The 14,217-nt window shown below is 41.0% G+C and overlaps 1 protein-coding gene across 4 annotated transcripts in view; it reads left to right on the top strand.

Annotated features, from left to right (window-relative positions):
• Window positions 1-14,217, top strand: part of TRAPPC9 (trafficking protein particle complex subunit 9) — a 509,122-nt gene that overhangs the window by 18,631 nt on the left and 476,274 nt on the right. For all 4 annotated transcript variants that reach the window (XM_027077960.1, XM_027132545.1, XM_027077959.1 and 1 more), the window contains exon 4: window positions 7,749-7,877. In XM_027077960.1, the coding sequence (XP_026933761.1) occupies window positions 7,749-7,877 (129 nt within the window). The remainder of the gene's footprint in view (window positions 1-7,748; window positions 7,878-14,217) is intronic.

Raw genomic sequence — 14,217 nt, 5'->3', positions numbered from 1 at the left:
ACATGCCATGGAGCAACTAAGCCCGTGCACCACAACTACTGAACCTGCGTTCTAGGGCCCGCGAGCCACAACTACTGAGCCCACGTGCCACAACTGCTGAAGCCCTTGTGCCTAGAGCCTGTGCTCTGCAACAAGAGAAGCCACAGCAATGAGAAGGCTGTGCACCACAATGAAGAGTAGCCCCCGCTTGCCACAACTAGAGAAGAGCCTGTACACAGCAACGAAAACCCAACGCGGCCAAAAAAAAAAACAAAAAAACACCCCTTAAAAAATTTAACATGGACAAGATGGCATACTAGGAGGACGTGGAATTTGCATCTCCTCACAACTTGGGCACCTACCAGGCACCGGTGGGGGACCACGGACACCTAAGGGGATGGGAGGAACCTCCAGCAACTGGGTAGGATGTGGGGTGTGGGGGGAGTGAAGGAGGAGGAGAAGTGGAGGTGGGACGGGACTGGAGCCCCTGAGGGGTGGCTGGGAGAGGGGAAGGGATCCCACGCCCGAAGGGGGAAATTGGGGAACCATTGGGAGGGCAGAGGATCAAAAGGGAGCGTGGCCAGGTTTCCCCTGCCCACTTGGGCCCCTGGGAACCTGCTGAGATCCCGGGCCTGATCCTCTGCCCACCAAGGCCCCCTCCAGCCACATGGGTCCTGAGGGAGTGGGAGGGAGGGAAGGGGAAGCAAAAGTAAAGGCCGGACCTCTGGGACGGCACTGCTGAGGGGCGGCTGGGGAAGGGGAGGAGTTCCTACACCCAGCGTGACCCATCCACGGTTAGGGGTCCAGCGGGGATGGGGGAGACTTCTGGGGAGACAGTGGGGAAGGGGCACGAAGGAACGGAAAGGAACGCGGCCAGTGCTCACCCTGTTCACCTAGGCATCCGGAAGCCTGTTGGGCTCCCAGGCCTAATCCTCTGCCCTCGGAGCCTCCCTCCTGCGGCGCAGAGCCCAAGGCCCGCCCCTACACCTCCACCCAGGGCCTCACCTCTACACTCGGAGACGCCCTCCAACCGTGCTGGGCCTAATCCCCACCCACACACCCTCACTCAGGGCCCCACCTCCAAACTCCTGGAACCCCAGCTCCAGAGACCTTCCTTTCCACGTGCTGCCGCTCCCCTTCCGGCAGGTCCTAAGCAGAGGCCCTGCCCCACGCTTGAACGTCAACCCCCAACCCGCCTAGGTCCCGCCCCACCCTAAACCCCGCCCCTGCCTAAGTTCCACCGCCACCTAAACGCCACCCCCAGAGCCAAGAGTTATTTTTTTTCCTCTTTTAGATTGGGGTTCTGTTTCACCTTGTGGATTCATTGTTGTTGATTCTTTTATATTTTTATTTTTCCAAATAAATCTTTTGTTTTTCTAATTTTATTTTATTCTTTATACTTTGTTATTTTTCTCTCCTTTTGGCTTGTTCCCCCCCCCCCTTTTTATTCTTCTTTTTTCTGTGTGTGGTTTCATTTTACCTTGTTGCAGTTGTTTCAATTATAGTTTTATTTTTCCTAATATGTTTTTTATCTTTCTAATTTTATTTTGTTTTTTATTCTTTGATATTGTACTGCTCCTTTTTTTTTCTTTCTTTCTGTTTTTTTTTTTAATTGCGCCACGAAAATTGCAGGATCTTGGTTCCCAGGCTGGAGGTTGGGCCCGAGCTCAGGTGGTGGGAGCTCCGAGTCCAAACCACTGGGCTAACGGAGAACCTCAGACCCCAGGAAATATCAATTGGAGTGAGGCCTCCTGGAGGTCCTCATCTCAGCACCAGGACCCGGCCCTGTCCAACTGCCTGCAAACTCCAGTGCTGGATGTCTCAGGCCAAACAACCAGGAAGACAGGAATACAGCACCACCCATCAAAAAAAAAAAAAAAGAATTGACAAAAAAATATGTTACAGACCAAGGAGCAAGGTAAAAACCTACAAGACCAAATAAATGAAGACGAAATAGGCAAGCTACCTGAAAAAGAATTCAGACTAATGATAGTAAAGATGATCCAAAATCTTGGAGCAGAATGGAGAAAATACAAGAAACAAATAACAAGAATCTAGAAGAACTAAAGAGCAAACAAACAGTGATGAACAACACAATTACTGAAATTAAAAATACTCTACAAGGAATCAATAGCAGAATAACTGAGGCAGAAGAACGGATAAGTGAGCTGGAAGATAAAATGGTGGAAATAACTGCCAGGGAGCAGAAAAAAGAAAAAAGAATGAAAAGAGGACAGTCTCAGAGACCTCTGGGACGACATTAAATGCACCAACATTCGAATTATAGGAGTCCCAGAAGAAGAAGAGAAAAAGAAAGGGTCTGAGAAAATACTTGAAGAGATTATAGTTGAAAACTTCCCTAACATGGGAAAGCAAATAGTGATTCAAGTCCAGGAAGCACAGAGAGTACCATACAGGATAAACCCAAAGAGAAACATGCCAAGACATGTATTAATCAAACTATCAAAAATTAAATACAAAGAAAAAATATTAAAAGCAGCAAGGGAAAAGCAACAAATAACATACAAGGGAATCCCCATAACATTAACAGCTGATTTTTCAGCAGAAACTCTGAAAACCAAAAGGGAGTGGCAGGACATATTCAAAGTGATGAAAGGGAAAAACCTACAACCAAGATAACTCTGCCCAGCAAGGATCTCATTCATATATGACAGAGAAATTAAAACCTTTACAGATAAGCAAAAGCTAAGAGAACTCAGCACCACCAAACCAGCTTTACAACAAATGCTAAAGGAACTTCTCTAGGCAGGAAACACAAGAGAAGGAAAAGACCTACAAAAACAAACCCAAAACAATTAAGAAAGTGGTAATAGGAACATACATATAGATAATTACCTTAAATGTAAATGGATTAAATGCTCCAACCAAAAGACATAGACTGGCTGAATGGATACAAAAACAAGACCCATACATATGCTGTCTACAAGAGACCCACTTCAGACCTAGGGACACATACAGACTGAAAGTGAGGGGATGGAAAAAGATACTCTGTGCAAATGGAAATCAAAAGAAAGCTGGAGTAGCAGTTCTCATATCAGACAAAATAGACTTTAAAAGAAAGACTATTACAGGAGACAAAGAGGGACACTACATAATGATCAATCCACGAAGAAGATATAACAATTGTAAATATTTATTCACCCAACATAGGAGCACCTCAATACATAAGGCAAATGCTAACAGCCATAGGGAAATCAACAGTAACACAATCATAGGAGGGAACTTTAACACCCCACTTTCACCAATGGACAGATCATCCAAATGAAAATAAATAAGGAAACACAAGCTTTAAACGACACATTAAACAACATGGACTTAATTGATATTTATAGGATATTCCATCCAAAAACAGCAAAATACACTTTCTTCTCAAGTGCTCATGGAACATTCTCCAGGATAGACCATATCTTGGGTCATAAATCAAGCCTTGGTAAACTTAAGAAAATTGAAATCATATCAAGTATCTTTTCCAACCACAATGCTATGAGACTAGATATCAATTACAGGAAAAAAACTGTAAAAAATACAAACACATGGAGGCTAAATAATATGCTACTAAATAACCAATAGATCACTAAAGAAATCAAAGAGGAAATCAAAAAGTACCTAGAAACAAATGACAATGAAAACACAACGACCCAAAACCTATGGGATGCAGCAAAATCAGTTCTAAGAGGCAAGTTTATAGCAATACGGTCCTACCTCAGGAAACAAGAAAAATCTCAGACAAACTAACCTTACACCTATAGAATTAGAGAAAGAAGAACAAAAAACCAAAGTTAACAGAAGGAAAGAAATCATAAAAATCAGATTAGAAATAAATGAAAAAGAAATGAAGGAAACAATAGCAAAGATCAATAAAACTAAAAGCTGGTTCTTAGAGAAGATAAACAAAATTGATAAACCATTAGCCAGACTCATCAAGGAAAAAAGGGAGAAGACTCAAATCAACAGAAATAGAAATGAAAAAGGCGAAGTAACAACTGACACTGCAGAAATACAAAGGATCATGAGAGATTACTACAAGCAACTATACGCCAATAAATGGACAACCTGGAAGAAATGGACACATTCTTAGAAAAGCACAACCTTCTGAGACTGAACCAAAAGAAACAAAGTATAAACAGACCAATCACAAACACTGAAATTGAAACCGTGATTAAAAATCTTCCAACAAACAAAAGCTCAGGACCAGATGGCTTCACAGGCTAATTCTATCAAACATTTAGGGAAGAGCTAACACATATCCTTCTCAAACTCTTACAAAATATGGCCAAGGGAGGAACATGTCCAAACTCATTCTATGAGACCACCATCACCCTGGTACCAAAACCAGACAAAGATGTCACACACAAAAAAACTACAGGCCAATATCTCTGATGAACATAGATGCAAAACTCCTCAACAAAATACCAGGAAAGAGAATCCAACAGCACATTAAAAGGATCATACACCATGATCAAGTGGGGTTTATCCCAGGAATGCAAGGATTCCTCAATACATGCAAATCAATCAATGTGATACACCATATTAACATATTGAAGGATAAAAACCATATGATCATCTCAGTAGATGCAGAAAAAGCTTTTGACAAAATTCAACACCAATTTATGCCTACTTTCTCCAGAAAGTAGGCATAGAGGGAACCTACCTCAACATAATAGAGGCCGTATATGACAAACCCCCAGCCAATATTGTTGTCAATGGTGAAAAACTGAAACCATTTCCTCTAAGATCAGGAACAAGGCAAGGTTACCCACTCTCACCACTGTTATTCAACATAGTTTTGGAAGTTTTAGCCACAGCAATTAGAGAAGAAAAAGAAAGAAAAGGAATCCAAATTGGAAAAGAAGAAGTAAAACTGTCACTGTTTGCAGATGACATGATACGATACATAGAGAATCCTAAAGATGCCACCAGAAAACTACTAGAGCTAATGAATGAATTTGGTAGAGTAGTAGGATACAAAATTAATGCACAGAAATCACTTGCATTCCTACACACTAATGATGAAAAGTCTGAAAGAGAAGTTAAGGAAACACTCCCATTTACCATTGCAACAAGAAGAATAAAATACCTAGGAATAAACCTACCTAAGGAGACAAAAGATCTACATGCAGAAAACTATAAGACACTGATGAAAGAAATTAAAGATGACACAAACAGATGGAGAGGTATACCATCTTCTTGGATTGGAAGAATCAACATTGTGAAAATGACTGTACATCCCAAAGCAATCTACAGATTCAGTGCAATCCCTATCAAACTACCAATGGCATTTGTCACAGAACTAGAACAAAAAATTGCACAATTTGTATGGAAACACAAAAGACCCCGAATAGCCAAAGCAATCTTGAGAAAGGGAAACGGAGCTGGAGGAATCAGGCTCCCAGACCTCAGACTATACTACAAAGCTACATTAATCAAGACAGTATGGTACTGGCACAGAAACAGAAATATAGATCAATGGAACAGGATAGAAAGCCCAGAGGTAAACCCAACACATATGGTCACCTTATCTTTGATAAAGGAGGCAAGAATATACAGTGGAGAAAAGACAGCCTCTTCAATAAGTGGTGCTGGGAGAATTGGACAGCTACATGTAAAAGGATGAAATTAGAACACTCCCTAACACCATACACAAAAAATAAACTCAAAATGGATTAAAGACCTAAATGTAAGGCCAGATACTATGAAATTCTTAGAGGAAAACATAGAACACTTTATGACATAATCACAGCAAGATCCTTTTTGGCCCACCTCCTAGAGAAATGGAAATAAAAACAAAAGTAAACAAATGGGACCTAATGAAACTTAAAAGCTTTTGCACAGCAAAGGAAACCATAAAGAAGATGAAAAGACAATCCTCAGAATGGGAGAAAATATTAACAAATGAAGCAACTGACAAAGGATTAATCTCCAAAATATACAAGCAACTCATGCAGCTCAATATCAAAAAAACAAACTACCCCATCCAAAAATGGGCAGAAGACCTAAATAGACATTTCTCCAAAGAAGATATACAGATTGCCAACAAACACATGAAAGCATGCTCAACATCACTAATCATTAGAGAAATAGGAATCAAAACTACAATGAGGTATCACCTCACACCGGTCATAATGGCCATCATCAAAAATCTACAAGCAATAAATGCTGGAGAGGGTATGGAGTAAAGGGAACCCTCTTGCACTGTTGGTGGGAATGTAAATTGATGCAGCCACTATGGAGAACAGTATGGAGGTTCCTTAAAGAACTAAAAATGGAACTACCATATGACCCAGCAATCCCACTACTGGACATATACCCTGAGAAAACCATAATTCAAAAAGAGTCATGTACCACAGTGTTCATTACAGCACTATTTACAATAGCCAGGACATGGAAGCAACCTAACTCTCCATTGACGGATGAATGGATAAAGCAGGTGTGGCACATATATACAATGGAATATTAGTCAACCATAGAAAGAAATGAAATTGAGTTATTTGTAGTTAGGTGGAGGAACCTAGAGTCTGTCATAGACAGTGAAGTAAGTCAGAAAGAGAAAAAGAAACACCATATGTTAATATATATATGGAATCTTAAAAAAAAAAAAAAGGTTCTTATGAACCTAGGGGCAGGACAGGATAAAGGCTCAGACGTAGAGAGTAGACTTGAGGACACGTAGAGGGGGAAGGGTAAGCTGGGGCGAAGTGAGAGAGTAGCATTGACATATATACGCTACCAAATGTAAAATAGACAGCTAGTGGGAAGCAGCCGCATAGCACAGGGAGATCAGCTAGGTGCTTTGTGACCACCTAGAGGGGTGGGAGGGAGACGCAAGAGGGAGGGGATATGGGGATATACGAATGCATATAGCCCATTCACTTTGTTAGTCAGCAGAAACTAATGCAACATTGTGAAGCAATTATACTCCAATAAAGATATTAAAAAAAAGTTAACATGTTATGGGCTTATTATTGTTTTAAAAGGAAGGAACACATAAATATTTAAATCCTCTTCTAGTTCTATTTTCGAGCATGGTAAATATCTGTAGATGTAACCTGCACAAAAAAAGCGCTCTTTATTGTGGTCCTTAGTGATTTTTCAGCGTGATGAAGGAGTTCTAAGACCAAAAAGTTTGAGAACCACTGAGCTACTGGGTAAAGATGAACACTGCAGCACGACTTGTGAGGCGAGTAGTATAGCCCAAGTTTCTTAGGGTTTAACTGCCAGTGATAGAAGAATGAAAAGTTGCCGCAACTCAGTGTGGCTGCCTTTGAGAAGGAGACAGGCCTGCTAGGTGTTTGCTCGAAATGGGATAGATGCATTCCGGGTGAGTGATGGGGATAGGTATTCTGGTCCTTCTTCCAGTGGTATGATTTTAAAAATATTTTCGATCCAGGGCAGTGCTTCATCTGTCTGCAGTGTCAGCATCTGGCACAGAGCCTGCCACACAGTGTGAACTAAACTGTTGGTTAAATGAATGAATGAACAGCCTGTCTCACATGTGCTCAGCCCCTCAGAGAAACGTTGAGCGTCGCGAGAGTTTTCTGCGCTGCCAGCTTTGACACGGGCCTGCAAAACATAGTAGGGGCCATGTTCCTGTTTGTAACAAAACCAGTGATCTGTAGGTTTGATCTCTGTTTTGTGGAAAAATTGGCATTTCCACATCATCAAGCCGTTCAGATCATTCTTAGTCACTGCAATTTTTGCTAAGGATGGGCCACTAACTTTATTAATTGAACTTTTATTTTAATGCCCAGCTGCCCTTGAAGGGTTATGTTCAGCTTCTGTCATCTATCACTATCCTGGTGGAACTGGTGGTAAAACTGGAGCTCGAAGGGTCCAGGGTAGCTCACTTCCTGCTGAAGCAGCCAACAGACATCGACCAGGTAAGCTCTGCTCTTGCTTCCATCCTAGACTCAGTTACAGTCCTTAAGCAAGCAGGAGTAATCTATTACTGTTCCCTCTAAGTGAAGGTTGAGTAATGTTTAAATAAAATATAAAATCCGTTGAGTCAGAAATCCTGCACGTTAAAAAAAAAAAAAAAAAAAAATCCTGCACATGAGACATTGTCTTCTGATTCTATTGAATATGTATTGATCTTATTGAGTCTTATCAAATGATATTAATGGATTACAATGATGGGTTGATTTCTGGACCAGTTGCATAAAATTTCATGGTAGGCTGTCTTTGAAGTTCTCTGTCTGGGCCCTTGTCATAATTTCTGTGTGTTTGGTGAAGTTAGTCCCAGATGTCAATTTTAACAGCTAATTCAGGGCCCGGGGAGCTGTTTCTTCTTTTTCTGGTTGATGAAGTTCTCTTAATGCGTGAAGTTTGATTTCCTCATGTTTGTTAGCACCTGTGAAGAGTAAAAATGCATCTTTGGAGGAGCAGAACCACAAATGCTTGTTGAATGAACTTGACCCTTTTGACCCTTAATAAGTGAATTTGCCTTAAATGTTCAGGATGTGGTTGTCATACCTCATAGGTCACAAAGATAATAGCAAAGAATGCAGAGATCAAGGCTATACACAAAACTACTAGGTGTTTTTTGAACCATGAGATTTTTACGGATTTTTTCCCCCCAAAGAGAAGGCCCACGGCCGTTGATGTGTATTGGATGCGGAAATGCCTTCAATGTCTTTTTCCCCTGAATTATACCATCCCCGTCACCAGCAAAGACTGCAGAGACCACCTCTATGCGCCAGTCAGTGTAGCCACTCCGTCTGAATCTGGGTGCACTCTTTGTAGAACTGCTTAGATGAATCTCTGGTGGTCCTTGAAGATGTTTTATCTTCCTTCAGCAGACCGTTCCTAACGGTTTTAGTGGGGTCTCAGTTATTGGAGAGGAAAGTAAAGCAGGCTGAGAAGTGATAGAGAAAGTCCTCAGACTGGGATATCTCTGCTCCCTGCTTTCCTGGGCTTCAGTTTTGACTTGAGATGCCTCCCGTCGGTGCTCACCACCTGTGTTTATCCCGTGTTGTTGTAACTGCTGTCTCTGCTATGAGATTCCAGCATTTCAAGTCCTCTTGTCCCCTTGTGCCAGCGGCCAAGTGCTAAAATATCCAACACACAGGTGGCAGCTGTTTATCTTCTCCTTAGAAGGACGTCTGCTCTCTCTCTGGGGGCCTTTTGTTGAAGGTGGTTTTGTTTTATTCTTTCCCTGCTACTTGAAGAGTTATAAAGTGTTGAGACTGTTCTACTCATGGGCTTAGTGAGACTCTGGAGCCTTTGTAGGGCGATGCTTCACTTTCTGCCCTTGCTGAAGATAGGCAAAGCAAGTTTTAGGCCTGAAAAAGGGCTCCGTCTGCAGTAGAGAAGTGGCTTTATTTAGCTGTGCGTAGTGTGAAACACTTGAGAACTTTTTACTGTTGAAGACAGTCTGTGGAGAAGAACATCCAGTGAAGCTTGGATGAGAGCTGAAAGAGCAGCGCTGATGGCATTTAGATCGGAAATGATTTTACCGCCTTTCAGGCATTAAAGGGTCCCGAGCCATGAACGGATTTGCTATCATGAGTATATATGTTGCTTCATCTTGGATATCAATTTCAAGATTAGTCAGTTTGCAGTGGCAGCCTCATCTCACATCAGGAATTTATGGTATCTACTCTTTGAGGTGAAGACCAGACGAACGGATTATTTAACATTCTCCCTTGAATTTATATCTCAGGTTCCTTTTTCACCAGCAAAATAGCAGGCTACAGAAGTCATTTAATGCCCATGTGACCTGGAGCAAGTTTAATCTCTCTGTGCCTCAATTTCCTTATTTGTGAAGTGGGGGAGATAATAACTGTACTTACCTTGGAGGGTTCTTGTGAAGGCTGCATGAGATACACATATAAAGGACCTACAACAGCCCCAGCCGGTGCTGGATAAATGTTAGCAGCCATTACTGTTATCAGTATTATTATTGTTGATTGTCAAGTAGTTTTAAGACTTGGTAATATGAATTCATGAATACTGTTAAAAGACTCTAGACATCTCAGATCCCCTTTACATAGTTTTCAAGATTTCCTCTGAAAAAAGGGAATTTTCCCCTCTCTTAAAACTGAATTTAGTTTCAAAAAAGAATTCTGTACTCCCTATGTCTTTTTGCTTTAATTCTCCTTTTGTTTAAATTTTTTTAAAAAAACTTCACTTTCTTAGTATTCAGAGTATTCAAGGTTATTCAAAACTCGGTTTATTAAAAAATCAATAGGACATTCTGCAATCAATCCAAAAGGAAATGCTTGTTGACTTACAAATGTTTCTCCTTTATGGTTATTGGTACTTTTGGGACTAGCTTAATTTATTAATAGTAAGCGTTATCATCCCTAAGTTTTGAAATAGCTATGAATGATTTGGCATCTGCCCTAGGCCAGGCTGTGCTAAATGCTTTCCTTACGTTTTACCTCATAGCAGGTGTTTGAGGGTAGTTATCAGTAACTCCTTCTTGCAGGTGAGGGATTGAGGTTTAAAGAGATGGGGTAACTTGCCCCAAATCACGCAACTGGCAGCGGCAGACTCGGGGCTGGAGCCAGGCTGTGGTGACTGCACAGTAGGCATCCTTAATTGCTCCTCTAATCAGCCTCCCGTTGACTGGTTTCCCAAACTCCTGTGAGTTCATAAGTGACTGATTTTAGTGATCTCAACCTGATGAGGCCATAAAAGAAGAGGTATCAGTGAGAATACGAGACAGAGGGGCATAGATTAACACTGTACATTTTCACAAATGTTTTATTCTCAGCTAATGACCTAAAAAGTTAGTATTTTTTATTTTAACTCTGGAAGCACTAAAAAAACCCATAAAAAATGATTACAGTGCAAAAGAGAAGTGAGCTTTGAAGATCCAACCATTGCTAATGACTTACCGCTTGTTCTTCTCTAGTGAGGCTTGTCGAGAGAAAAAGTTACAGAGACTGAACTGCTTTAGTGTAGCCTTTAGTGTAGCCTTTAGTGTAGCCTTTAGTGTAGCCTTTAGTGTAGTCTTTAGTGTAGTCTTTAGTACGGAAGAAAAGATCAAGCCACTGAGAATTGAGAGAAAATACAAATCTCTACTCTCTTCTTTCCTTATGATGAATATGTTAAGTTGGTTTTTATGGTTTAAGTATATATTTCCTCATTTGTGAAATTTGAATAATGTTATTTACCTAGTCTGACTGAGTTAGATACCTTGCACAAAGCACCCAAGAGATTCTCAGTAAAAATTTGCTGTCACAATGACAGATAGTTTAGAAGGATCAGCTCTGAATACTGAAGAGGGTGGTTTATTTATGATGCATATTCAGTGTGTATATACATGTGATATATATGAATATGACTTAAAGCGATAAGGATTCGGTTACTTTTTTTAGTGCAGTATGAAGTTTTGATGAGAGTGTCATCCTAGTAAGATAGGGACTAGCTAAAGTGTCTTCAGCTGAAGAACTTGAAGATTGTTTGTACAGAATGTATATTTTTACAACTCAGAATTCATATTGGCTTGTAATCATCCACTAGAACCTTTAAATTGCTAGGAATTTGACCACCGCCTTTACGTTTAGAAAAATCAGTATTGATTATTTGCAGAGAATAAGCTTATCTCTTTTGTGATTGAAGAAAGTTTTGATTTTTTTCCTGTACCCTTAATAGGTTTTATTTATTTATTTTTTAAGAAAGAAAATGGAAAATTTTATTCAAGCCAAATTTGAGGATTTTATAAAACCTGGGAAGAGCATCTCAGAAAGCTCTGAGAACAATTCTGCCTGTTAGAAGTCAAGGCACAGTTATATGAGTTTTTTGAGACAAGAGAGCTGTACATTTAATGACGTGTTGACAGTTTACACAATCCAGATCTGAGCATCATCATGGCGGTGGGTCATGTGTCCTCTTACAACATAAAGACGGAATGTTATCTTTTAAGGAATTGCCTTGTTGATGCTAAGAGAATGCTGATTTTTTTTTGATTGAGGTATTTCTGCTGCTGGGGGAGGTAAATAATCAAAACGATTTGACATCTGTCATTTTTCCTTTATAGAGGGAATAGAAGTGGAGCTCAGGGCTTCCCTGGTGGCGCAGTGGTTGAGTCCACCTGCCGATGCAGGGGACGCGGGTTTGTGCCCCGGTCCGGGAAGATCCCACATGCCACGGAGTGGCTGGGCCTGTGAACCATGGCCGCTGAGCCTCCGTGTCTGGAGCCTGTGCTCCGCAACGGGAGAGGCCGCAACAGTGAGAGGCCTGCATACTGCAAAAAAAAAAAAAAAAAAGTGGAACTCATGCTATTTTATTTATTTATTATTTTTAAATTACTTTTAAATTTTAAAATTTTTTATTTTTTAACATCTTTATCGGAGTATAATTGCTTTACAATGTTGTGTTAGTTTCTGCTGCATAACAAAGTGAATCAACTATATGTATACATATATCGCCATATCCCCTCCCTCTTTATTTTAATATATAAATAAGTGTTTTGTATTTCAAGAAAATTGTATGATTTGTAGTTAAATGCTCTTTGGGAAGTATTTTGCAAGACACAGATTATCTAATGTTGGAAACATGCAGACATGACTTTTATGAATATAGAGCTAGTACAGCTAGCTAGTGTAAAACAAAAGGACTAGGAGAGCTTTGCTGCTGATTGCTAGAAGGATGGATTCTGGGTCTCAGTCTCCCTGTCTGTAAAATGAAGAGGCTGGACTGGATTCCTTCTTCTAAGATTAGTTTCCATGAGCCTATGTCTTTTGTTTATATTCAGGAGTGTTAACAATTTCAGATTACATACTGAATACCACTCCCTTCCCTGAAGCAGAATTCAGTTATGAGCTAGATAAGCTTTTAGTTATAGGCTCTGAGCATCCTATTTTTAAAAACCTTACTGATTGTTTCTTATACAGGCAATTTATGTGTTGTGTCTTTTACAGCAACCTGGACAGCCTTTTGGGCCATAGGTGGCGCTGTTGCACCTTTTAAAAGTCTTAATTTTCCTGTTTGTGGAAGACGACTTAGCCCACGTTCCTTCAATTTGACTTCTTTGTTTAGTGCTTCAGGATAGCACAACGTCCATTATGTCTGGATACCTGGACAAATTATTCTAGTTATATCTTATTTTTATTCTGTCATCTCAGTGTGAAAATTTCAGACTTGCTGTGCAAACAATGGTGAAATTGTACTTTTCTTCCAGTATCAGAAACCAGTGAGCCATGATTTTATAAAACAGATAGAAGTGGTCCCTGGAGCACCTTAAAGCTGAAAAACGTATTGAACTCCCTGAGTATTGAACCCACTGCTGTGCGTTAATTAGTGGGAGGTGATTTGGTTGCTGTATGAAGGAGCGTAGTTTTTTGACTTGGCTTTGAATGCACATGCTACCACTTAGCCATGCGAACTTGAGTCAGTTCTTTCTGAGTTTTTCCCTTGTCTGTAAAATAGGGACGCTAATATCTGCTTTGTAGAATTGTGAGAATCAGAAATTATGTAAAGTGTTTAGCACAGTGGTTATCTCAAAAGAGCTCAAACCCTTAGCTATTGTTTTGTATGAAGCCATCATTTTATATAGTCTTTAGCAATTACTAAGGAATTAAAATAGAAAAAGCTGGTTTTATGACAAAAGATCCAATTAAGAAATGAGTAAAATATTTGAAGAGGTTCAGTACTTCCTGTACTCATAATTCAGCAGCAGCCTCAGAATTAGGGCTGGTATACAGTCACCCTGAACGTTAAGCCACAGAATTTTTGGCTAATTAGTATATGTTGGGGCTTAAGTGGGCCCAGTAATTACACTCTTCTTTTCTCCACCAGCCAACTGAGAGATGAGACGAGAGAGTAGGCAGCGGGAGCTAAACGTCTCCTTTGTTACTGGTAAAGCCACATTCTCCGTGAACTTTAGGGCTTCAGGGAAATGGGTGTCTTAATACTCTATCCCGGAACTAGAGAGACTCACGCAGTCGCAGGCAGTTCTGGGCCACAGTGGGCCTTCCTATGAGGGGACCTGTCCCCGTCATGCTCAGGGCTGTCATGTCACAACGCTGAGCATCCTGGGTGCTTCCTGAGGGTGGCCAGCACCCGGGGGGGAAGAATGGTTTCCCGTGCCCCACTTGTCTCCCAGACTCCCTGAGCCCACTCCTCACTCCATTTGTGCGAGGAGGGCTAGCTGTGGGCCAGGGGTCAGGAGTGTTGAGGGAGAAGCCCTCCTCATGGCCCAGAGGAGTGGGGAGGAAGCGTCCCCTCCCTCAGTTTGAACAGGTCGTGGAGTGGAACAGAAGGGTGCTCCCC

The sequence above is a fragment of the Aethalodelphis obliquidens genome, unplaced genomic scaffold, assembly GCF_003676395.1.
Source record: "Aethalodelphis obliquidens isolate GAN/ISIS:26980383/991018 unplaced genomic scaffold, ASM367639v1 scaffold41, whole genome shotgun sequence".
Lineage (NCBI taxonomy): Eukaryota > Metazoa > Chordata > Mammalia > Artiodactyla > Delphinidae > Aethalodelphis > Aethalodelphis obliquidens.
Note: the sequence above shows the minus strand (reverse complement) of the source record. Positions and strands in the feature narration are given on the sequence as shown.